Genomic DNA, 27,963 nt, shown 5'->3' with positions numbered 1-27,963 from the left:
GAGAGTTTTTGATATAATAATTGAGTGATAATTATCCGGATTTATGTTAACTTAATTAAACTTGGTTAATCTTGATATGAATAAATCGATAGATAGTCGGCTAAAATTATGATTTAATAAGTGTCGGAATTGACAGATCTATTTAGACATGACATAATGGTTCTGATTCGTCCTTTAGATATAAAAAAAGTAAAAAAAAAATGTACTTTTCGATTTTTAAGAGCGCGACTCGCATCAAAGAAAAGGAGTATAAGAAGGATGAGAAAACAGATATATATATATGTATGTATATATATACTATATAGAAGGATCAAAGCACGCGCGTACCTTCCCGTTCTCTTCTCCTGTAGTTATTTGCTTGTCAACTCGTCCATGCATCCATGAAGACCCGTCAGGATGTTCGTCGAGTTGTACTGAGCTTGTTCCCCTTATTTCTCGTGAACGGATTAATAATAAAACCGTTGTAAGCTCACCTGCCAATGTCGCCGGGTTAAAAGATCTCTCTTTGAAATACATCTGTAATATTTTGAATGCAAATAAAAGAAGCTCCCCGCGCGGAACTGACGCGACATTATATGAAACGTTAATGAGACACACACACGTGTATGCAAATGAGCAGTTAATAGATATCATTAAAACCGTTCAATGCAGCAGTGTGAAAAAAATGTGTACGTTTCATTTACATTGCAGGTCGATTATCGGATGCGCTTCACTTGTAATCATTAAAATCGCATTATATAAATCTCGTTACGTTTATAAATATTGTATACTATATTAATATTTTATATTATATAAACAGAAATTTGAAACAACGTTTGTTCCAAAAGAAGGAACATTTTGCTAATGTATATAGCTTTGAAAATTTGCAATGTTTTTAACGTTACATTTTAATGTCTATACAAATTTTTTTGTTCAAAATTGTCTACATAAAATAATTTTTTTTATGAAAATCTCAACTCTTGAATATTGTAAATTGAGCCATGCTAATTCGTGTACGAATATTATACTTGTATAATTTCTGCCATGTACTGTAGTGCTTGCATTGAATTTCTGCGAATATTCATGCTACATTGGTTGCTTGGAACAGTTTCCAATCGCTTCTTCTTTTTCCGTTTCTCCTTACCATATCGATGAATTCTCCAGCGCTATTCGTTAGTATAAGCGTACAGCTTTCAGATAGCTAATGCGAAATGCAAAAGGGGAGTAGTTTTCTCGTGTACATATAAGTGTGCACCGACACGTGTAGATACGCGCCTAACGAGGACGCGAACGTCGCGGATCCGTAAACAGACTTCGGCGTGTTCGTATATCTATGTGTCTGTGTGTGTGTGTGTGTGTGTGTGAAACACAGGCTGCTGGATATACACGCGCGAGAAAAACACACACACATACATGTCAATAGCACACCCCCGCGATCCAGTACCGCCTATTGAAGTCCGCGATGACGGGGCCCGTCTGTCAGCAGATCAAAGCTGAAGTAAGCTCTCTTTGTGATGCTTTGCCGGGTTGGTATTTAATTATGTATGAGATCGATATTCGGGCCTTCGGGGGCTAGCCGTTTCTCTCTTCCACTCGTCTCCCGCTCGAGCTCTCCTTTCCGCTTTTCGTCCGTCCGTTTTCCTCATCTTTGCTTCTCAGCTCGTTACTCGGCCAAGCAAATCTATAATTTTACGACTTTGTTATGAATAACTATGAGAGTAGGAGATTATTTGTGCTTGACAAAGAGATGTGTAGAGAATCTATCAGAGTACATTTTTGAGATAGTTTTTAACTTGATTTGATATAATATAATAAGTCTGCATTTCAAAAAGTTGGATAATAAATAAATATTATTATTCGATTGATCAATTTAAATTCTATTGTTAATATATAAAAGAGTCTCGTTTACTTTTATATCGGTTCGAAGAAATGTTCGAGTTTGTTCGTTATTATATTTAAGCAGACTTTATAAAGTTTGTCAGAAATTGCGATTTCCTGAAATATACGATAGATTTGTTCGTCCCGCATCTCCTGCCCCTCTCATTTCTTCTTTCTTCTAACAAAATGATGAAGCGACAACTAATAATAAGTAACTTTCGAGTAGTTTCTCTTCAATTATATCGCTATTTCGAAGGAAACTCGCAATACTTTGAGTAGATATGGAAAGATACGAAGGTGAAAATGAAAAGGAAAGACCGCGTTTATCGATATAGTTAATTAGTAGATATTTGCATTCGTCCAGTTTGTGCGTGCAGTTCAAACCGCCGACACGGCACAGATATACTTTATGCGTGCATTTGCTCAATCCATAAAGATTCCATCGTAAGGAAGATCTGTCGAAAGGATTTCTGTGGGAAGAAAGATAAGATTATTGCCGAACGAGACTGCTATTATAGTTGTAAACCAGCCGGCTTTGCACATATTGTTTCAAAGAGTATACGTACATCTTCAAGATACATCTCCTTTCAGTATTTGCTAATATAAGCATATAATGAAAGATTAAATCTTGGCGATGATACGGGTCTTTCTTTGATTTTATAGCTACATGCTCTTAACAACGTCAGTTGCATTTAATCAAAGAGACTATTACTGCGCTCGACTATTACATTTCGGCTAAAATTTAAAAAAAAAAACCGCCAGATTTAACGCGTCTTGGTTCAGACATCTTAAATTAACACCTTTGGTCATGAATTTTTAAAAGAGAATTTCCTAAGACGTTTGTAGGACAAGCGTAATTAAAACTTTCTTGGACAAACGAGGGATCTGCATCTCTTCGTCGCGTGCATATGTCACGGAAGACATGAATTGAAAATGCGCGCCGCCCTTGGCGGACGCGAAATAAAAAATATTAGCTAATTGTCCTGGTGCTAATTTGGCGCGACCCGATAACGCTGCGTCTCTCTATCGCGCGCGCAAACACCCTTTCCGCTCTTCCCCTTTTTCATCCCTTCCTCGTCCATCTTCCTCCCACACGCCTTTTCTGAGCGAACGAATCCATTTCGCTCGATTTCCATTTTCACGCACCGATTGCGCGTGTGTGCAATCGTGCCACACGACGAATGGCCGCAAAAGGTTATCGCTGCACTTCGAATTACAATCAATGTGTATGTACCTTTCGATCTGACGACTCTGTTTTTGCCGCGCACTCCAGCGCCGAATGAAAAGTGCAGTCGACTCGACTCTCGCCCGTGATAATCTGAATAAAATGGGAAGGGGCTAATAAAACGCTTTTGATTTACACGCGGTTCTCACCTTCTTGCCGCTGTGTCAAGATTTTTCACAATGTTACCTCTTACTCTCTTACTCTTCACTCATGGATTTTTCATTCATCCGAGATAATCGAATTTCGTATAATTCTGCTTTTATTTTTAAACTCTGTATTTAATCTTCCATCTGTGTGTATTAGAAAAATATGAATTTTTTTCTGTCGATTTAAAACGCTTTACAATCGATTTTCTTCTTACCGAGTGAAATTATGTGTGCGAACGCACGTGTATGTCTAAAAAAAAAAACCTTGTGTTTGGTTTAATTTCATTAGCTCGTGTTTTACAATTAAACTAGTCGCCTCAAATGTTTTATACCGCTCGCGATTTTACTGAAGAAGTATAATTGTAAACATTTAAATATTTATTTATTTTTTTATCCGAGATTAATAATTTTTTCTCTCTTGCAATCGCGATAAATAATATTGCGATTGAAAGTTTTATCGCAAAATCTCATTGTTTTTACGTGCAACATTTTGCCCTTTTCCATTGTTGCCGAGAATACATCGAAGGTTTGTTTTCCATTTCATATACGGCCCGGCCCGTTCGTTAGAGCACCTCTGAATCGCCCTCGGTCGGGGGAGGGGAGGGGGGAGCGATTCAGAGGATCGTATGTATATGCGAGCCCGATCTAAACGGAAAAGCAAACGCTAGAGGCATGCTGATGATGTAGACACACGAGGCATAACGCGGTCAGGACGGGGTCCGAAGTAGCAGGCGGCAGCGCAGCGCGTTTTGATCATTCGCACAGAAAATTGTATTTTCGAAATCAATTAATATCCGTCCAAAGTAATAATACACTGGCTAATGATTGCGCAACTGTACACACCAGGCCAGAACCGAGCTCATCCCCTTCGCCCTCCGGGGCGAGTACCCCGCGGTGATCCCCAGACTACTTCCAACTGAGCTCCGCAACGGTCGTGATGCGCACCGCACCGCACCGCGCGCCAAAGTGCATTTGACAATTTTTAATTATCGATAACGAGCCCGACCGCACGATCGTACGTTCGTTGAAAAACAATGCGTCGAACTGAAAAGCCGCCCCTCCCCCTCGCTACTCTTCCATCTTTCGCACTCTCTCTCTCTCTCTCTCTCTCTCTCTCTCTCTCTCTCTCTCTCTCTCTCTCTCTCTCTCTCTCTCTCTCTCTCTCTCTCTCTCTCTCTCTCTCTCTCTCTCTCTCTCTCTCTCTCTCTCTCTCTCTCTCTCTCTCTCTCTCTCTCTCTCTCTCTCTCTCTCTCTCTCTCTCTCTCTCTCTCTCTCTCTCTCTCTCTCTCTCTCTCCCCCGCCCCCTCCCGATAATTCAATATTAATTTTATTACTTGCCGATGAACGCGCGAATTTTCCATGTAACTTAACGGTGTTTAATTTTTATCTGTCCCTGGTGGTTTACCGTTTAACCCGGATGGGAGCGCGGCGCATCATCGTGTTTCTGTATTGCATACATATTAGAGCTCGCGACACACAATATTTCTGGCAAATGCGGAGAATTCTCTCTCTGCACTTATTAATAGATTTTATTATATTATTCTAATAATGTGTGTGTATATGTGCGCCAGTAAACAAATTTTCTAATAATCAACAATTATTATAAAAAATAATATCCTTTATTATATACGTTAATTAATCAATAATTATCTTAATAATTATGATATTAAACGATTAATTGTGACGTATATTTTATTTTGTTTTTTGATTAACTATGTTTTCTTTATTCGTTTGTTCTATCGCGCTAATAACGAACGCAATCGTATAAACAAATGCTTTGCGAATAGAAAGTAGGTAGTGCGGTTATTTAACGCCGCGTAATATCAAAATCATATGTTTTAATTGCGTATATACATATAAGCCATTTTATTTCAGTTTCCTTGCAGCTAAATTGGCAAGCTATGATGTCATATTTCTCAAAGGCATTAAAACATATCGTGATAATCTCCAGATGTGAGGTGATATCCGCGAGATGATTCAGCCTGGTATTGCTTTTCGTGAAATCGTGATATCACGTCGATAAATGTTTCTTTGACAGATTACTTTTGATTCCATCAAAACACGCGTAATTCAATATACATATAAATGATAGCTCATAATTAAAGATATCTGGATCATATAGATTAATATCTCTTATCTTATTATGTTAGAGCGATTCCAAAATTAGGTGATTCTTAAATTAGCAGACGAAAATAAAAAGCTGACGCATCCAACAACATTGTAATCTTCTGCAGAGAACACTTGTCGATATTATTCGCTATTCTATAATAATTACTCTCGATGCGCTTAAATGATATTAAAAGATATATATATGTATACGCGTACTGCAAGCTTTAACCATACAATAATATGTTTTAAATTTTCTCACAATTACAATTTTTTAATTAAACCATTAAGCGATTCTTAAATTTTTATGAATCAAAAGCATCCAGAAGCGACTGATTAACGTGAGATAAATGGTAAGCAGCGAAACAAGCGGATATCGTGTTTGTGTTCTTTTGTTTTTGTTCAGATTTTGTAAATTTGGCTTTTAGAGGAAATCGGCGCGGAACTTGATACAGCGGGGTGGCTGTAGTATACAAAACGTTGCATTGCTCAAAAGAGCCGCCAAGTTGATGGGCTCTCCGTCGTAACTTATGCGCTACACAGGTATTTGCATAAAACTGGCGCCTACTACCTACTATACCGGTCGCATTTCTGGCCGTTTTCTCTCTTTTGTCTCTCTTTATTGCGCTTTCACTGGCTTTAAAAAATTACTGTTTCTCTTTCAGTCGAGAACATACGTGCATTTGTTTCGTATATCTGTCGCGCTCTCGTAATCGTCGATCCATATTTTACGTAACACTATTTGACATAAGTCTTTCTTGTTATTTCGACGCGCTACTTCTTGACGTCCTGCCGAGTTTGTAAAATTATTGGCTAGTCTCGTTCTAGGTTGACGTCGAAATGTCGGGATTTAAAAATACCGGTAAATAAAATATTTCGAAACGTGACAATCGTTTATCATGTCACTGAAGAAATTGCTATTGCGATTTTCATTATGTTCTAATTACAGTTTTCGATTAGATAGAATACTATCGATAAAATCAACAATCTGTCGTTACTCACTAGGTCCAACATTTTCAAGCTCGCTGACGTAAGCACATGTTCGGTAACATTATTTTTTCTTCTTTGTCACAGCTTTCTCGGCTGTCTACAAAGGAAAAATTGCGTAAAAGAATATTTGAATATTTGAAAAGTAGCAGCTCCGTATATTATGTATATGTGCTAGTGAACACTAATACCGTCGCGACAGCGACGATAGACTTATATTAATTAAATAGGATAGACTTATTAATTAACAGTGAATTATGTCAGAAACTAAATGTCTCTCTATCCGGGTAGTCTCTATTCTCTCCTCGAATTATGCATATATACGTATCATGTTACATAAGAGCTCGCTCTTTCGCGGCACTTAAAAATTTTAACATTGTTTCAAATTGTAAATTTGGAAAAAAATTATATATATACATATATATCTCTATACCTTTAATTTTCGCAAAGATCAAAAAACCGGCTTAACATATAGACTGCACGTAGCTTCGTGATGGATGGTAAATCTAAAGTCGACGCAGTAGGAAAAATTCCTCCGTGAATCACTCACTAGATTACTCACATCACTGCCTTCCAGATTTCGCATGACAGAAGTGTTTCGCTATGCGAGAACGGGGAATTGCGTTGCTAACGCAACGCTGCCCGTGTCTCTTACCTGACTCTGTTATAAATCATCATCCCTGTTGAACCCGCATGCTCGTGTACTTTCTCGTATCGTTATTTTCCTTAATTTTGGTCGACGCGGCTATACCGAAAGCGCCACGTGGCGTTTTTGAAGTTAACTATCTTAAAATTGCATCGTTATTTTTATCGAGAAATGAATGAGCGAGACAACACGTGAGAGAGTTATATACGAGCGTATACTTAATAGTCGATGAATTATCCGCGTGAATTCTAGTGGAATTTCGCATGTTGTGTATATGTGCATCTTACGAAATGAATGACAAAGAGTCGTTGAATTCTATATAATTAGGGTAAAAAAGAATTGATATTTGTAATACATCGTAATGCATTCACGCGCCGTAAAAGATTTGCCAGATTAAGCCAGAAAACAGAAAGCAGTAAAACACTAAAAATATTAAATATACTTCTGCGTAATTATAGAAGCATAGTTTCGGAAATTTCTAACACTTTAATGAGATATCTATGTTTGGGAAAAGTATATACTTATAAATTAACATTTGAACATAATAAATTTATTAAATTAATAAATACAACGAAATATAAAACTAAATAAATATAATAAATTTAAATTCGAATATATATGTATTACTTTTTATAAATATTTCGACAACGTTAAATATTAAGTATTTTATGCAAAACTTATCTTTGATATCTCATATATCACATAATGCTTTTCTAGTTCTTTAATGTGTCTATACGTTGATGACTCAATCTTCGCGCGTGGATTATATCCACCTGTTCCTTGTACGGAATGAGTAGATATGACACGCTCGTTGCACATTAAGTACGATAAATGATTATTCTATACTATACGAGTGGAATGTTATGCGAGACGATGAATTATAACATGGCAATAAAATTATAAATGTTCTTATATCGTTATATATTCATATAATTAAATACTTGGACATGCAAGAATTTGCATAGCATTGTTGAAAATATAAATAGAGTTTTAAAAACATTGAAGCAAGAGAGTTTTAGAAATATGAAATTAATATTCGATAATTTTCTGCTTTTTATATACATATTAAATAATAATTCAATCCATCACACACGTATGCATACACATATATACAAAAGTATGACATGCCGAGACATTAAATAATAACGTTCGATACTCGGTGAGCCTCATCATCAGCGATTACCGCGATCGGCTATTGACGATTGACGGCAGTGTGTTAACGATTACTGAAAGATCAACCGGCTCTGAGATCACGCTGCGTCACACGCGTGATTATCCAGTGCAACACCGATATGGTAATTGCGCTCATAAAACGTCGTAGAGACGATGCGACGTATTCATTCACACTTTTCCCTGCGGTGATTGTACGCGACAGTAGAGCTTCTCGCATCTTGCACGTATATACGTACAAGCGCGAACAGGGAAACGCGCTGATAACATTGGATAATAATTGCGCGCATTATGTCAGCAACAATGTATATGATGCCGCGAGTGCAGCCCATAACGCATAGATCACATACGCACAAACACACACACACACACTATTCTCTCCCTCTCTCTCTTTCTCTCTTTCTCTCGTTTCATATGACGGACGGTATTCTGAGGAGAATCTAGGATCTCTCGTATAGCGACGCGTCTCGAGCTACTATATGTACAGTACCGGTAAAAAATTAAAGATTACTCGCAAGAAATATGTAACATAATAGGTCTGTTCTTTATGTATATATAGCTAAACTGGCTGCACAGTTCAGAGTTTATCTTTTTTACTCTATATTGCTGGAAAGAATAAGATAAACTCTAAACTAGTGCAAACCAATTCAGCTATAAAGAACAGACCTATGAGGACCTTACGAGGAGATAAATATTGAAAAGGTATATTAAGTTGTGGGGGGATTATATACCTACTTGCGGAAGGAGTCAAGCTAGAGCGAATTAAGATTTTGTTTTTGCCTTCTCTTTTTTTCGTCAAATTGCTTGACATTTAAAAATGATTTCCATTGGAAAAACAAAAGAGAAAATTAAATAAATGTTTGTACGTACACCAACCATGTTGTATACATGAAAGAAAAAATTTTAAAAATACAAAAGAAAAAGATATAGATATACATGACAGAAATCATAATAATAGAATCCTGCGTCAAACACTCAATTTTTGCATTGCTTCCGCGATTTCTACGTCGCTCGTAAGCTGATCTCAGACTTTCGGCTGACACTGTAGACGAGTGTGTGCATACACACGTTGCGGCAACGCCGACCAGATCATGCCGGCGAAACGCGCACACGTGTAACGGTATCGGAGTCGCGTGTAAGCCGGTGAATCACTACACGGCGACGCGACGTGTGGTGCACGTATGGGAAGTTTCGTGACGGGAGGTGGCGGGGCATTGCCTTCCGAGGACGCGGATCTCACCTGAGCACGACGCCGATAACAACGACGACAACGACGCAGACGACGTCGTCTGGGTGGAGCTGACGACACCGCGAGAAGCGATTGTCCTTTCCGCAAGACAGGTTGTAATGAGCCCGTGGGTTTAGGGAAACGCGCCAAGTACGCATCAGCGTAGGTTGTCGCCGCATATCTCTATACGCGATATCGAGTTATGTCTTTCTTTCCGTTCCAATCGATTCTGCCTATTTGTAATGTATTATATAGTAAACTGAATCCGCAATTGTGATGATGTCATTTCCGTCTCGACATAAAGTATTTATTCGTTTAATGTGACAATTTTTCCAATGTGTTGTGTTAAAATTATATTTTTTAAATGCATATTATTTGTAATATTTTCTATTGGTTTTAAAAAGATTGGTTTTTTTTTTTTTTTTTTATTTAATGAGGAATATAGAATACGATACTCGATACACTTTCATTAAATATTTTAGAAAAGTGTAAATATATATTTGAAGATAATTAATTGAAAACTCATTTTAATTAATGAGAAATAATTTCTCTCTTTCTGTCAATAGGTTATGCTAAATTTTTTTAGATTTTTTAGATTTGGTTTTTTAAATTTCAGTATAATAGAATTAATTTTATTATATATATAATATACATATAATATAATGCAATTAATATATGTGAATATAATTTTTATTTTAAATGAAAATGTTTAGTGTGTTTCTCAAATTGATTAAATTATTTTATTTATTACAGATTTCATATAATTGTAAAGTTTCTCGTAACTATAGCTTTCCATATAACGTTTTTTTTTCAACATCTGAAATAATATAAGGGTCTAGTATAGAACATTTGGCAGCTTATTACGATTTCAAATCCATATCACATATAATATCACATAGATGCACTCTAATTCTGACCGTATCTAGTACTGACGAAAATAATATCTGTCATCCTAGACTAGATCAATATCTTAACGTAATAGATATATTATACATTTCACACACACATATACATATAATAAAATGTACAAGAGAATGAATTACACACATAACGTCACAATTATACATCTACCAATATATATGCATATATCCATAGTAGTGAATAACAGTTCCGGATATAATTTTAAAAAAATCACTTGACGTATCGTGCACGCGGCTCGAGCAGTATATTAAATACAAACGTGTCACCCTGTATATTTGTGACTCGTTCTATTACGTAGTCGGACGAAAACGCGTGACCGGTCTGGCTTGATTGATTGGATACTTTGGTGTTTGCTCTGGTTCGCCGGCACCAGGCGAGTCAGCTTCGAATTGTCACGTCGATCGATTACTTTTGACAAGGTTGATTGATAGGCGGCCAGGATCGATCGATTGACGAACATTGTACCGCGCGGACCTCGCCCCCGTTACTGCGGCGCCGATAATAATTCCAGGTGATATTATTGTCACCTTCAGCTCGCCTTTCCCACATAAAATGACAAGTAACTTGGTGCAGCCGTACGATGCACAATGTAATCGTACACAATAAAATCCGTCATTCCGCCCGATCGTTATATCAAAGTGTTTCGACAGATAATTATCGCGCTTTTTTAATTAAACGGATTATTTATCCTTTCTTTTCGTTATTAACACATTTTCGATATTTATCATATTTTTATATTATTTTTCATGAATTAAAATTTTTCTCTCTCATACACACGTCTTCAAAGTTTCATACGATATCGTAACTCGATATCGAAAAGAATCGAATAATTTATTTTTATCGAGAAAAAAGAATATAGAGAGAATATAATTTAGCGTAAAAGATAATAGAGCACTTGAATTTTTTTTCAAATATATAACGTGACATCGATATTGTACTTTAATGCAAAATGAAAATATCGATTCTCTTCGTACAGAGTTAGATTTTTATTCAACACAGTGATAAGTACAAGCGCAAACCAAGTAGCATATTTCAATATGTAGCAAGCGTATATAACGTCTGGCCCGTCTCTATAAATTAATCACTTACAATTAAGATGATCGCCGTACAATCCGTTGAAATATTTCAAAATTCACAGACACACATGGCGCATCTATAAATCTTGATTGTGTTGCGGCACTTTTGTCTTGAATCTTTTTTTTTTATTTTTTCCAATCGATGAGTTCTTGGGAGAGCGATCACTCGAGTTTACGACGCGGCGATCGATCGTTCCGACGATCGACTCATCGACCGTGTAACCCAATTCCTCGACGATGAGGGAGAAAGAGAGAGAGAGAGAGAGAGAGAGAGAGAGACCGTGTGCCGACGTCTTGAAGCCTCGTCACGAGGTGCCATTCGTCATAATTTTATCGATTAGCAGCGGATAAAACCCGCGACCGACCGACCGGTCTATGCATCGGACCGGTATGATCGATTTCGCGTCGACTTTGCGAGTACGATTCCAATTAACCCGCTTCCACGCATCGGCGATCAGATACGATCCGTGGATTTCATAATTTCGTCGTATACCGACATGTACGATCAATAATTGTAATCGATCTGCCGACTATTTGAAGCGGTATTCAGAGAGGCGGTTGCAAATTTCCACGCAATTTTCCTAGAGGGATAAAATTGCGTAGGAGGAGACATTCGCGTGCCCGCGAGTCCGCATCCACGACGCATTGCAGTTATATACAATGACAACGAGTCTGAAAACTGCATAGTTATTACTTTCCAGCGAGGGCCTCATTTTCTATGCAGATTTGCAGTTGTCATCGAGCGCGAATGATTTATCATTTCATTATACACTTCTCCCACCGTAAATTACTCGTGTAATGCAATTTATCATAGAATAAACCGTCGTCGATTGACATTTTTTGCGAACATCGAAGGCACATCGAAGGGGAAAATATTTGCCTTAGCGCACGTAATCGCATCCGTTGCTGGAACAATGAAATCTCGCCTCCAACACTTAAGAATTCTCTCTCCTTTGTCGTAATTTAGATTGCCTCGCCGCGAGGGCAGAGTCGAAGTTACGCCTAAATCATTCTCGGCGATCCCGGCGGCAAGACCGTTAACTACCGGTCGTTTCTAACGATCGACGATTGCTCGACATTGATATAACGGGTCGCGGACGGAAAGACCGACGCATTGATAATAACAACAATAAAAGATGGTCGGTTAGTCGTCGGTTGGCAATCGATGATTGGCGGCCTCGAAGGAAGGAGAGGGCAGCAACGTGTCTCCTCCCGGAGGCACATTTCTCATTAATATAAACGTCGTCGTATATTACATGCCACCTATTCTTCCATCCCGTTCGAAACTCGTTCGGTGCAACCGATTGCATCGGTTCTTCGCGTCTCGCTCTCTCTCTCTCTCTCTCTCTCTCTCTCTCTCTCTCTCTCTCTCTCTCTCTCTCTTTCGTTTCGGCCGCAGTCGATCCGAACCGCAGAATTCATTAATAACGCGATCACCGGGCTCCGGGTCGGGAGAACACGTATATTGCGTCGCGCTGCATCGATGGCAGCTGATGAAGTGTGGCTGCGCAATAATCGTGCATCTGCATGTAAGAGTCGGCGCGTGATGCGACTGCGTGCGCGAACGTACGAAGAGCGACAGTTGTTGGCGCGATTGTCGCGACCGAGAGAAGACGCCGATATCTCGCGGTTAATTATTTCTGATTTAACGCTACGGCGAACTTGTAGCGAGAGCAGGTGTTGCCCGCGTAACTCGAGAGATATCGCTTCTTTCTTGCGAGTCGTCCTGTACGCTCTTTAGCTTCTAATTGTAAGAGAAATGGAAACATCGGATATCGATCATTTTGATTCCAATAATTTTTTTTAATTATTGAATATATGCGCGAGTCAATTAGAATTGGTACATTTTTAACTTTTATGGTATAGCTAACGTGTTTAGTAATCTCCGTGTAGAAATTGATCTATCGCATTAAATATCAGCGTCTCATTAAAATTCATACAACGTTTAAAAGCTGTGCTCATGTCATTTCCAAAATACACGGATACACATATATTTTATATAACGGAATAAATTCTCCGAAGCACGCGCGCGCGCAAACACGGATGTAAGGTGTGCAGTGTGTGCAAATCCGACAGATACGCGTCCTCGCAAACGAGGGAGAAGAGAAGAAGGAGCGATCCCTATGCATCATCGAGTACCTGTCGATATGCATTATTATGAAAGTTTCAAGAGCTAAGAGAGCGTTCGCGCTCTTTTGCGTTTAGCTACGCGGAGGATATAAAAAGACCTCTTGCCGACGATGCATTACATAATGTGCGTGCCCGTTCATAACTATCGCCGCTTAAGTATGAATGGAGGAAGCCTATCCCCGCGCTCTCGCCTACTACACCGTATATACATATACATCGGTTATACGCCGGCGTAGTCGACCGCCGATCTTGACCAGCCTCAAATCATGTAAATCCTACTCCGCCATATATATATATATATATATATATATATATATATATATATATGTATGTATGTACACATACATGGGACATTGCTTATTCGGACGCGCGCGCACATTTTCAATAATTAAAATATTAATGAGTAACACGCACACGCACGCATGCATAAACATATACGCGTACATATAAGCATATACACGTATTACATATATACATAGGCAGCACCGTGCTGCACCTGGCTGCTAGTTAATTATTGATAGCCGATCCGCGTATTACTTCACGTTAACAATTAACGATATACAACCGGGAAAACAATTTATTTGCGCGCGGACCTCATGAAAAATTCATCCGGCACCAATAATCCCGCATCGAGCCTCGCGCAAGTTTGATTTTTGTCTGAATTCAGGTTTGAATTTACTATCGCGCGTACGTACGCCGCATAAATGTTATATCGTATATCTGACGCATTATTTATGTCATCATTTTAAGTTTGATAACTTGAATAGAACAATGGATATATTCTGAAATATTAAAACGCGCTTTGTATTAAAATTTTCCCTTTTTATTATTGTAAACGATGATAATGAATTGCATCTTTTTCAGTACAACTTTATGCTAACGCACACTTATTTTTATTAATTCTTTTATTTATAATATCTATTGTAATATATAAAATACAGTTTTTCTTACTGTTAAAAATATTAAAATTATTAAAATTATTAATGTGAACAAGAGATATCGAATCTGGAAGTATCAAACATTTCAGGTTTAAACATTCGTCCTTGGTCAAAATTGCAACGTGAAATTCTGTCACAATGCGATTTCTTTTTTCTTTCAACGGAGATAAGCGACCTGTTTAGTTTGCGAAAAAACGTCTAAGAGGCTCAGGTGCAAGTATCCTACGATATGGCGTCCGGCTTGGAAGATCGAGTTGCCTGATGTCTTCTCAAATAGCTAGGGAAACTTAAAACGACTAAGCTGCCGACTTTTGCGCCCCTGTACCCCGATGTTATCATCCCTCCACTCGTGCCGCATATACCATCCTCCTTCCTTTTAATTTGCAGATAGATATTTACCTAGTGTCATCCAGATCTCGTTTCCAATAGTGAATATTGTGATTTTAATACAGATTCATAATCAATTTGATATACATGGTTGGTTCTTTTTTTTATTTCTTTTAAAGTAGAAAAAATATTACGCGCTTTAGGTAATTAACGATTTACAAATTAATATTGTGCTTGCAGACAAGCGATTTTATTGATTTGATTGACATACATATATTAATCGCCGTATTATTTTTGCATCCTGAAAAATTTCTCCAAAGTTATTCATCGAAGGAATGGAATCAGAGATACAATCGATCTTGGTACACAGATGAATCACAGATGTAGTGTGACTTTGCAATAAGATGATAAAAGACTTGGTCTATCGAAAGTCAAGAGCAAATTGGACTTTCTTTTTACTTTATTTTTTACGCCAATTTAACTGACTTTTTGATACTTAAATATTTATAGTACATTATAATATTATAATTGAAAAGTTTTTAAAATATTTTTTTTGTTTGTTTAAATATAATTTCAATGTTTGTACAAATACAAAAATTATATGGTTATATTTTTAAAATTTAGAAAAACTAGCAATAAAAATTAGATATTTATATTAATCTTTATTTATTCTTATTATTTTAATATTATTTTAATGCGATTTTTTTTGTTTCTATTGTGCGGAAAAATACAATAAAATAAATTAAGGGTGTTTTATTCTATAATTAAAAGCATCAATTTAATATAAAGAAATCTCGGTTTTAACGTATGAATATAGCGATAACTATAAGAAAACAAGTTTAAGGTACATGTGACCATGCTATATATATGTGTTGTGATAATATAAGTCCCGCAACTGTTCTAGGCAAAAAGTTAACTTCCGCCATTTGCTATATAAACCTTTCTATCCTGTAATAAGTTCTGTTTCTATGAGCAATTTCTTTCCAAGTTGAAGTACCCGGATTAGTATACGCGTGCGTATTTAATAGCGACTGACTGGTATATGTATACGAGCCGCAGCAGCATCTTGCCGTTAATGCCCAGAACAGAATTCATTACTCGTTAAACACGCGGCGCGCATCGCGAATTACTGTCACGCCATCGCGTCACGTCGGTCTAAAAAGATCGCTTTTCTTTTTTCTTGGCGAAGAACGCCAGAATAGAAATGCGAAATTGCAGCGGATTACATCGGATAGTATGTTCGACCTCGTGTCGAGATACTTTGGCGTTCGAAACCGAGTAGTAGTCAATGGCCTATCGACGGAAGCTGTCGAGCGAGCGACCGCCCAAGTGTCGAAACATAAAATGTCGTTTGAAAAAAAATCCCGAGAGCCTTTTCAACTGCCTACTACGTAAGAATCCGTCTATTGTGTTTGGATAAATGGTTGCACAAACCACGTGTATACGCAGACAGCTCTAAATGCGGTTTAATGATAAATGCGTGTTCTCCGCGAAAGTACTTGCGCATAATTATAGCTATGCTTTTCACTTTATCTCGTACCGTACTATTTATCGACAATAATATAAACTTTAATATAAATAAATTTATTTTCATGATTTATTATTTTATTTATATTATTTATATTACTTATTAGTTTTGATTATTTAGCTTGATGTGCAAATTATTCTGCTTCTAAAGATGCATCTGCAAATTACAAGTTGCGATCTTCAACGCAGATAAATGAAGATCTGTTGCCTCGAACAAGATCGTCATCGACGCAAGTTCGTTGTCTTTGACGAAGTAAAAGTTTCTTGATTTATGAACATGATTTCCATCCAAAGAGTTTCATCCTGACGGCTCAGTGACCAGCCAAGGTCTTGACGTCCCCGCGGTTCTGCAGGATTGACAGCTGCAGAGAGTCATCCTCTTCGTCGTCATCGTCATCGTGGATACGACGATGATTGGCCGAACGCGCATTTGTTCCGTGACGCAGCAGGGGCGATCGCAAGGTTCGCGCAGTCATGAACGCCTGTATGCGTGACTGTATTTGTAAAGGACCGATAGGGGCGGCACTATGCATCAACCACCGTCTCCCTTTGTCGTATCTAACTCTCGGAGCAAAGAACTATAAATAATCTTCTTTCAAAGTTTCATCGAGAGAGATCCATTCGATTAAGATTCCTCTACTTCGTTTTTCGCGAAAAAAAGAATCATTTTTAAGATCTACGAAGATATTGGAGAAGATTATAGACCATTTCCTTTAACGCATATTTCACAAAGATTTTAGTGACGCGTGTAAATTTTGTTTTGACAGTATGATATTCTTCGCTTACAGCTTGCGAGGATATCATTACGTTCATTCGGAAGAGCGTGTTTAGCGAGTTTATATTGTATATTAAATTATCCTACTACACATTCTTTTTAAAAATGTTTGATGCCAAAACAAGAATCTGAATGTCTTTTGACCTCATGTCAGTATCGTGTAATTAACTACACGATATTTAGCTTTATAAAATTCACTCGCAGCGCGATCTTTGAAAATTTAATTTTCCGGAATTGCTCCGTAACAAACAAGTCGCGACGAAGATCTTCTCATCGTTTCACGGGATGAAGTTTGCGCATAACGTTGCATATGTACCTTATACCTGAAACGTTGCTTCGTCACTGGCGGCCTTTGGGCTACGCCGATGCGCGCGAGGGAAAGAAAGAGAGCGCCCGAGGAGGAGTATCCGCACAACGGCAAGAATAATAAATAATAAAGGTATAGGTACGGGAGATTGATGGCTGCACCATGACTGACGTTCCATCCATCACCTCTTCGCTCTCCTCACGAAGGATTGACCGCGTACCTCTGCTACCCTCCTCTTCGTCTCTCTCTTCGCTTCTTTCTTTCTTTCTTCGATCTCTTCTTCGCCGCGCCGCTCTTACCTCGCTATTATCGCGCTCGTTCTTATTACCCAGGCTGTCCCTGCTCAGCTCGTCCAAGAAGGACTACCTACCGCGATTTTAACTTTTCTCCCGTTCGAGCTACGATGACTACGCCATTTCCGAATCCTCTTATTTGGCGTCCACCTATTAAGGATCCGAAGGGCGCCAACGTTATAGTTTATAATTCACGGGCATTCCAGGAGGATCCATTTTTTATTATCCCTGGTTCTCTTCGTGATTTTACTTGCCGATATCTCTACCTGCCGTTAATATGAGTCAGGTTCGAGCTATGTTAAATAAATGTCTTTCAAAAGTTATACATATAAAAATTATAGGCTCTCTTAATCACGATTATCGTCACATCGTCTGATCAGCTGTGTTTTTTACTTCAATAAAACTCGATTTATCTACATCAACTTCAAGTTGAGAGAATTTTCATATTTTTGATTTCCGATATTTTTACGCCACTCATTTCCTTCATTAAGTGGTTTCCTTGAAAGTACCCTGAACGTCACTGACATTTGTTTTAAGAGGCTTGCGCAAGGTATCCCAGGAAGATTCCGGCGCGACGAGGCGGATCGGCCGACTAATCCATCCCCTTCGGCGTATGGTGAGTGGCCTGGACGGATCAATCGAAAGGCCGGTATAAGTTTCCGCCGTTGTGGTTCGGCGGTACCGAGGTTAGCTGTCGCGGTCAGTTTCGAATTGCGGCGATGTCAGTGACAGCTGTGCTCGAGGGCCACGTATTGAACTCACGTCCAGTCACGCTCCTTTATACCTACTTACCTTGCTCTCCTCTGTCCTCTCTCCCCCCCCTCCCCCCTCTCTCTCTCTCTCTCTCTCTCTCTCTCTTTCTGACTCTCACTCTTCCGTCTCTCATACCTCTCAATTGCCCCTTCGCGGACCACCCTTCTCCTCTCGTTTTCCCCTTTCTCTCGTTCCATTCCCTCCATCTCGATTTCTTCGCCTCGTCTGATCTTTCGTCCGAAGGTTCGACCACAACCGACCAGTCAAATAATCGTCCACGTAATGGGACACGCGCACAGAATCGAGCCAAGCGGTAATAATAAGGTCGAGGGCGGCCTATCCAGGCTCATCTATGGCGATTAGGACGTACCACGAGACTCTGCAATCACCGGGGCGCGCCGGGCATCTCATCCCTCCTCTTTCTCCTCCACTTGGTCGACTCTACGCGCGACGATTAGGTATCGTTTTGATCAGTGATCATAAGAAGGTATCTACTCACAGGTATTATTAGCAGCACTTTCGATCGATTCTATTCTCGAGTAATGATCGAGGAATTGTAGATTATACTCGATCCAGCATACGTGACTTTGGGACTAATTATTATGGAAAGTCTATTTCTGAAATTTTACGACGTAACGTTTCTTTCAAAATGAAGAAAATATAGGAGGCTATCATAAATGCATAAAGATACACGAGAGGCTGATGTTTATTGAGTCGCAGATAAAGCTTGATATTATTAAATTGTGAAGCTCAATATTATCGAATTGTATCTATTTCTAAATAAAAATATAAAGAGTGATATATATTAACTCGACATTTTCGATAAATATTATCGATGTTTATAGTATATAATTTCCGAAAGATTTAAAAAATATTCCTATTATATTAAATAGTAATATTATATATTTAAAGCTCAATTATATTCTATACAAATTTGTTCTCACAATAACTTAATATTAAAAAATTAATTGCATATGTACTATATATATATTTTTTTTTAACTGATAGCAAATAAAAATTGTGTGATTTGATTCTTATTCCGTGGTAGACGGAGGCAACTATTTGTTACTCGCGATTCTCGCTGCTCGAGAAGCGCTTGACTCTTGAGAGAAGGAGAGGGATGATAATGGTCTTAACCCTCGGTGCTCTTACCCCGTAGAAGCTCCTTGACCCAAGAAGATACGTACCTTACTCTCGAAATCGTGAAAGGATCTTTCAGGTACTCGATCCGCGCCACGGCGCGGGATCCTCCAAAAGTAGATAGATTCGGTTTCTTTAATTAGCGCTCTCGCCCTCTCGGGATGATACCGAGAGACTTCCTCCTGAGGGCATCTTAGAAACGAGAAAACTCAGAAAGTGGAAAGCCTTCTTCTTGGTTGGCACGTTCTTCTGCTTGCCACCGCGAGAAATACATAGAAGAAAAGGATCGCGTCACGGGAATAAGAGGACGAAAAGGGATCCGGTGCATGTCGGAAGGCTGTTTTACCTTCCCAATTACTCGAAACACTCGGCTATCGGTGCGAGTATTAAAGGGGCTTCGTTTCCCCTTCCCCATACCTTTTTCTTTATCTCTCTCACATACACACTCTCTCTCTTTCTCTCCCTTCTTTTTCTTTGTGAGGACTCTCAGCGGTACCTTGAAGATTTCTCGTTCGATGCGAGCTCTTCACGCGTGTACGTGCGTATGTGTGCACTCGGCACCGACGTAAAGTTTCGTCCATAGACATTGAGAAGTCGGGATAACGACGGCAGGAAGCGCGAGCACGATATTACACGGGAGTCGACGATGTTCCAGGGTTGGTACCACCGACGGTCGTTACGCGGGGGCGACGAGACGTGGACGGGGGGTAGAGCGTCGGGACGCTTCGGGACGGCCACCTAGGGACGCTTCAGCGCAACGAGCGCCTTATCTTTGCTACACCTTCGCCAGCAAAACGCGGCGGACCTATCTGGCCCGGTTACTACGACTTCATCCCCCTCGCCCACCCTCCCTTATTCCTATCCTCATCTCATCCTTGTACGCAGCGGCTCGAAATATTCACCCAACCAAATAAACTACTCGCACGAATATAATTATCAGCCAGCGGATATACCTTTATCTTTTCGCCGAATAATTGATTTTTTCTTTTATAATTCTTCCTTTATAACAGAGGAAGAAAGATATGGTTAAGAATATATGTGTGGTTAGAGAATATAATTGGAGCTTAGAAGATATATGAATAATTAGACGAAATATTAATTCGTAATTTATATATATTTTATATATATATATATATTAAATGTGTAAAATGTGTAAAATTCTTATTGCGAGGGCAAGAAATGTACGGGAGAGAAAATTATTTTGCACGCATTTTGTTCTACTTTTATTTTTAGTGATACAAACTCTTTCTTTTCGAAAGTCGACTATTATTTCCTTCTTTTAAAGATAAAAAAGATGTAAGTTATTAATTATATCAAATTGCCGCAGACTGTTGCGTGTTTTATCTGCTGCAAGGTTTCTTCCTTTCAATATTTCAATATTACATGACGTAAAATTTGATTCCTAAACATAAAGCTTTTATAAATTATTTCAAACTATGCGAGAAGGAATATTTCTACACACTAGCGGATCCTGACGTCGATAATGGAGGGGGGTTTTGCAAAATTATTTTATTTAATATTTTTGGTTTCATGATTAGATTTATTTATTCCAGGATCAACGACGTCGATAGCTCTTTAATGTTTGTTTTTCTTTACTTATATTTTTTAAACAAATTTAGCAAAACTGTTTCTTTTAATTTCCAAGGGGGGGTTAACTCCCCCCCCCCCAAGGATCCGCTAGTGTCTCTACATATATATTACCTATTATATATTATCTCAAAATTTGAGTTTTATTCTAGGAAATCCGATGACTAGCATTGGCAGACTAAATTAAATATTTCTAGATCACGCGCGGATCGATGCACTAACCTGTTTTTTTCTTTTTTTGCAATCGCTTGTTTTCACCGACAAATTTGTCAAACTCATGAGAATTACATTTCCGAAGATTCGTACAGTTAATATAACTTTTCAGTGTTGTTCGAAATGAATACCTATTTGCCTCTCCCTCGATTCGATCCAAAGCTATCTTTTACATGCACTAAACGTCAACTTGACGTCAACCTGAAACATGATCTAAGATGATGGCGCTTGATACTTACGCATCCAAGCGCAGTGTCGTTGTTCGTCGTCGCTCAACGCGATGATGGCGTGTCGTTCTTCGCGATGAAGTGAAGGAGGACAGTTCCAACAACGTCTGACAAGAAAAGAAAGAGAGAGAGGGAGAGAGAGAAGCTGACGATTTATAATCGGTGACGAATGAACGCGATCGTAGCAGTTTTCGTCTTTTTCCCGGCGTTTTATAAATGTCGTGCAGCAATAAAGACACTCGATGGATTAGTCGCGGGTCTGGCATGCCGAGGCAGCAAGTTCTATTCTGGTGAATTAAAACCAAGCACGCGCACTCAATGAATCAATTGGATTCCTTCTTCGTCCTTTTTTCATGCATCTTTGATCTGTTGGATCCCCCTTAACCCCGACGATGGCTTTCCGGAGCTCGCGACACTATTCTGATTTTACGCGAATCTTGTTTTTTTATTATTATTATTATTATTATTTTCGAGATCTGTGCCCGATTACTTTGCGAGACATCGTAGGTGTCAAATGTTTTGCAATTTTAGGATTTTTTTCTTGTTTTTCGGTTTTTATTTATGAAATTTTAAAATTTCATAAATGTTCACATGTTTATTGAATGAATTTCTATTTATTGTGTCTTAATATACATATTTTTATTGAAGAATACTTGTTCGAATGACTCTGAAAAATGATTTTTAAGCTCCGAAGGACCACTTTTGTCAAACTTTATATTTGTGACCTAAAGCGTGCAATCAAATTTTACGATCCGGAAGACTGTCGAAAATTTTGAATAGAGATATCGATTAGCGACGACTGATTATATCTTCCCATTAAAGCACCCTCTCACTTTATTATCATCATTAACCGGGAAACTTAGAACATGCACGTTGAACTGAATTCAGTTGATGCCTCTGAGTCTTATGTAGAAAACTGCTTGGACCAGTTGTTCACGTCTCTCTTGTCCCTTTGTTCTTTTTCTTCAGCGATGGTGTGACACGAACACGGCTATCCCCAATGTTCTTAGAATTCACGTACGCGTCATAAATACTGCCCTACTCGCACTCTACCGTTTCTCGGTCTTTCTCTCTTTCGTCTTCTCACACAGACCGACATTTTCCAATATTCCGAACTGCTGCACTGATTCCATCTGGGGTCCCTCCGAATCTCCTCCGACGCTATTTTCTCTCTTCTCCCTCTATACTACTTCGTCGAGTTTCATGTATCGATCGACAGAAAGAAAGAAAGAAAGAGAGATGTATATATATGTGAATTCTTTTTATATACTTTTAAGTTGCCTTGTGTTGCTGCAACTAACAAATGTTACGCAGTTGACGATGATAAATAATGTGACGATATACATTTCTAGATACATTGCAAGATGCAGTGCAGTGATATTTTCGATAACTTTTACTCTTTTGTTATGATGCTCATAAATTGACCTTTGATTTATTTCTCGACTTGTAATAAAATATCCTTTGTATAGTATCAATATACTCATAAAGTTAGAGATTCTTTCTCCCCCTCTCTCTGTCTGTATCTTTGCCAATTTCTAATTTATATATTTTTATATAAATAATATGCCACGTGTTTATTTATTCTACTAGATCCGTGAATTTATCTACTTATAATAAACTATGTCAATTTGCAGCTGTTAGACAGATGTTATTTAAAGCTCGATATATTTGCTCGTCGTAATATATTCTCCTACGCATTTTTTAAACGCAACAGCGGAATTGTTCGCTCGATGGTCTCGAGAAGATCCACTTGAGATGTCCCTCTTCTCGTCATACGAATCCATTCCGTTGAATGGAATTGGCGCCAAGCATTTTACGAGCATGCGCGCACGTCACCGTTCACCGCGCGTAGTCGGCGCATGGGACTGTTGTGCGTCGACCTTTACCTAACAACCCTCCCGCATTGTAGCCACCTCGCTTCCTCTCGCTGCAACCACCGCGGCAGCCACCCCCGTCGCCAACCCTGACCTGATTTATGAGATTCTCGAAGCGTCTACTCTACCGACGCGCGTTTTCGGTCTCCCTCTTTCTCTCGCCCTTCGTCTCTCTTTCCTCCCCCCGTCCGCCCTTCTGCCACAACTTAGGCAGCTGGCTAGTGTTTCCACGAGCGCATGTACACGGAGATGTTCTCGCACGTGGAGCAAGTGGAATTTTCGCTGCGTTTTGTTCATTTCCGTCCCTTTGTTCGTGTACTCGCGAAAAGCGGGAACTTATTTCGGTAGAACGCGATATGTATCGAGAGCAGCTTCCTAATTAGTCGGGCGACAGGTCCTCGATTTACGCGAACCAGACACAATTGCTTTGGCATCTTATCAATTTATGCGCAAGTCAACATGTACCGGAAATATAGTTTGTCTTTCAGTCGGAATGAATTAACGGCACTCGCTCTCGACTATTTCGACGATCGAAACATTTGTATTGTTACTTGCGAAATACTTGCGAAACATTTTTACAACACTACTGCAATATTAATATAAATGTAATTTGTAAGCTTTGGCAAAATAGTTGCGTTGGCACTCAAATTCAACGTGCATTGTGACAATGCATATAATCAATTGCACTCGTGAAAACATTTACATATCTTCGAAGACAAATTTCGAATCGACGATGTTAGGTTTTGACGTAGTTAAAACGACGTCGAATCCAAATGAACTTTTCACAGTCAAAGATTAAACTTGCCTTCGACGGCGTCATGTTCACTAAACAAGACGAAATTCCACGGCAAATCCAATTTTTAGAACAATCCTCCGCTTTAACGTTTAGTAGAAATCTCTCTTCGTCAACAAGTAAATTTCCTTTATCCCAGGGAAGTAAAAAATTGGAGCGAGGGTTGGATGTCACACAAAAGCCGAGTGATTTGTGACGTTCGCCATTCTTTTGACCGTGCGGCAAGGTTCGCCCTTTCTACACCCCCTCCCGTTCGCCCCTTCTCCTCTTCGCCGTCTTGCTTGTAGATATGGCCGAGTAATATACGAGCTCTGCATCTGTTCCCCGAGTGACGCAACGTCCCGCCATAGATCACACCCAGGCTTTTAGAGAGTGAAGGCTGTTAAGGAGAGTGCGAGAGAGAGAAAGCGACCGGGGGAAGAAGATGGGACGAGACGCTACGACGAGAGAAGAAAGAGAAGGCGAGAGTGAGATTGAAGGAGAAAGAGGAAGGGAAAGAGTGACAGGGTGACGTACTGTTACTGTTAAACTCGCCTGTACGTAAAGAAGAGCATGAGCAGGAGTGCGGCTGCCTCTCCAGCGTGTCCTGGTACGGGGGTGAGAGGACGAGAGGGATGAGGTGGAAGTGGTTGCTAGTGGAAGACCATGGAAGGTGGACGGAGACGTTGGTGTTGTTGTAAAGGGACGTACAGACTTGGATCGTGGATCAGGGAGACGAATGTAGCGTGTTCCTAAAAACGTGCACTTAGTCGGAACTCATTAACGCGATCGTACTAGCGATTGTATTTAAATTGATCACCCTGATATAGCGGAGAAAAATGTTGAAAAGCCTTACACTCTTGATTTAAGATTCTATCCCATTTTAAAATTTATGAAAAAGATGGAATATTTCTCGATTCAATGTTTGAATCGTTTCTGCTTTTCTCCTAAATACTTTTATTTACGTGTTCCATTAATATGAATCAAATGATTAAGAAAATTTTATTTTCAAGATTTTTTTGGTACTGACATGTTTTTAATTTATACGATTATTATTTCACCGATATTCATGAACAAAAAGCTCAATTTAAAAAATAATATATCCAATTATATAATCGCAGCAATATAAACTATTCTTGTGTGCCGAAAAGCAAAAAGAGGTCAATCAACATCTCTTTCGAACTTCAAGATCAATCTCGTAATCAGATCAGACTCGTAAACATAACATCATACAAAAGCAGAGAAGGAAACTTATTCACTCGCGTTATACAACGAATGAATAATCCAGAGAAAACAAGTAATCGTCTCGCATTCAGCGTTCGAAGAGTATTATAGTAAATCAGTATACAAGTTGTGAGCGATATATTGCCCGAATATGGGTTAAGGAATTTTCTCGGCTCGCGTGAAGGGTCGAAGGTGGGCATAGAGAGTGGGGGCGAGAGGTTTCTCAGAGAAGGAGGAAAGAGGGGGGCAGAGTAGAAAAGGAGGGCGACGGCGGCACGATACAGTACGCCCCTGGCGCACCGACGTAGAAACCATTGAGGCGAGATATACGAGCGAGAGTTTGTTTGCGCTTATGGCCTACGTCTGGAAAAGGGAAGGTAGGAGAGGAGCAGAGAGAGGGGGGGAGTTGACGTTTTATCGGGGCACCCTTATGCCTATTATGCCTTCGCGCCCCGCTCCGTCGCGCCGTACAGCACCCCCGCGCCCATCTCTACCCGACCCCCGTATATACGGTGGCAACCCCCCTGCCGGCTGGGTGACGCAGCGTGCGAATTAAAACGCCTCATAAATATCTGAAACAAAGGCGGCCGCTTTCGAGGGCGTACGCCGGAAAGATATACGGCTGGTTACGATGGTCGGCATTGGGGTGGTTAAGGGGTTGAGAGGAGGGGGAAGGTATGAACTGCGATGCGGGACGCGATCCTAGGCTTGGCACCCTTTGTAAAAACCCGTCGGGGAGGGTGACTTTCTCTTCTTTCCGAGAATCACGAGAACGTTGCGTCGATTGGAAAATTCGCCATGAAAAAACGTGGATTTTCTTAGCAGCGATCAGTATTTGGCGGGCAATATATCATCCGCGTAATTAATATAAGCTATCTTGAAAAAAATCGTACCTTTTTAAATTAAGTACACTAGAATCTGAATTGAAAAGAAATTGATAATTATCATATTAAAACATTGATAGCTTTTTTAGTAATAGTCGTTTGAAAGTTTGATAAAGTTATGTTCCAAAATTGATCTCAATTTCACCAAAATGTAACAATTCATTTAATATACAGTCTGCATATCATGGTAATTGAGATTGAGTTAAATTATGACAATATCAAATAAAATTATATAAAATTGTATATAATATAAAATAATATATATTATTATATTATATAAAATAAATATACTAGAAAACATCTCTTGATTTGTGTTGTCTTATATTTTTTTTTCTTTGTATGTCTTGTTTATTTTGTCTTTAAACGGTGTAAATTCTATTTTAACTGTATATTGCATCTTTTTATGAGCTATATTTTGAATAACATGTTCAAGAGATGACGACCGACTTTACCTGGTCACCCTGTCTTTGTATTCACCTTTTTTTCTTTATACATTTTTTTCCCTTTTATTATATAACCTTATATTGTTTTCTAACCATGAAATCGAGAAAATATATGTGACTTTTGGAAAGTTTCTGGAATGATATATAATACTATATATTTTTCAAAAATTATGTATTGGGCGATATTTTATATTAAGTTACAGACTTTCTCTAATACATTGCACTTATTGTACGGTCTTCGATTATGTCATTGATCCCACGCACACACATATACACACATATTATTAAATAAAAAATGTGTTTTAATAAAGCAAGATTTTTTTAACTCGATTTCTCTCTTGTTCTCTTTCAGGTAAGTAGTGGTCTCCGATCGTTTGAAAAGCGAGCGGCTCGGAGCCGCGGCACCGGACGGGAGATATGCGCAGCAAGCAACAGCCCAGGCCTTCTTTCCGATGGCCACAGCAACGCGGTGATAATCTTACCGGTAAATATCCATATGTAAAATTTTACGCACGCACGCACGCACGTACTTTTGCATCTTGCATTTCTCACATCTTCGACAAGATACCGTTTCTTCCTGTACCGCATAGCGGCATACTATTCGCGGAAAAAAAGCTAAATCGATAGCTAAATGATTAATTGCACTTGTGTAAAAACAGTTAGAAATATTATATAGTTTAGAAAGTTTATTTATGGTTCGCAACGTGTCTTTATATTATTTGTAGAATTGTTTTATATAAAATAAACTCGGATTTTTTTTAATGCGCTGTAATGTTGTTAAGTGAAACGTATATGCAAGTATTCAAATCTCAATTAATGTATATTTGCATATATTATTTCAATATACATATGTGTATACATATTATTATTATTATTATTGTAAAAACACGACTTTTGTGAAAATCAAAAGTAATCAATAATGTAACAGGAAGTAAAGGAGGATAAATTCTGAGGATAATCTCTGATGATCGATTCGTGTAATGCTGAAAATATTGAAAAACGTTTACATGCCGCGGTTAACCGATTATCATCAACGGATCAGTTTGACCTAGCTGTAAATCGGATATTTACGACAGTTATAAGTGAGTAAAAGCGATCGGTAACGTGTTATGGAGATCGATAAACGCGGTCAAGTATTATATATCCAAGCATTCTGGGCGAACAGGTATCACTGAGATTTGCCCATA

At 38.8% G+C, this 27,963-nt stretch overlaps 1 protein-coding gene across 2 annotated transcripts in view; it reads left to right on the top strand.

Annotated features, from left to right (window-relative positions):
* Nucleotides 1-27,963, top strand: part of Tio (zinc finger domain-containing protein tiptop) — a 119,955-nt gene that overhangs the window by 40,571 nt on the left and 51,421 nt on the right. For both annotated transcript variants that reach the window (XM_083056267.1, XM_083056266.1), the window contains exon 2: nt 27,129-27,260. In XM_083056267.1, the coding sequence (XP_082912393.1) occupies nt 27,194-27,260 (67 nt within the window). In that variant the 5' untranslated portion in view covers nt 27,129-27,193. The remainder of the gene's footprint in view (nt 1-27,128; nt 27,261-27,963) is intronic.

The sequence above is a fragment of the Prenolepis imparis genome, unplaced genomic scaffold (genome assembly GCF_030444845.1).
Source record: "Prenolepis imparis isolate NDT839.2.m4 unplaced genomic scaffold, iyPreImpa1.0 SCAF_17, whole genome shotgun sequence".
NCBI lineage: Eukaryota > Metazoa > Arthropoda > Insecta > Hymenoptera > Formicidae > Prenolepis > Prenolepis imparis.
Note: the sequence above shows the minus strand (reverse complement) of the source record. Positions and strands in the feature narration are given on the sequence as shown.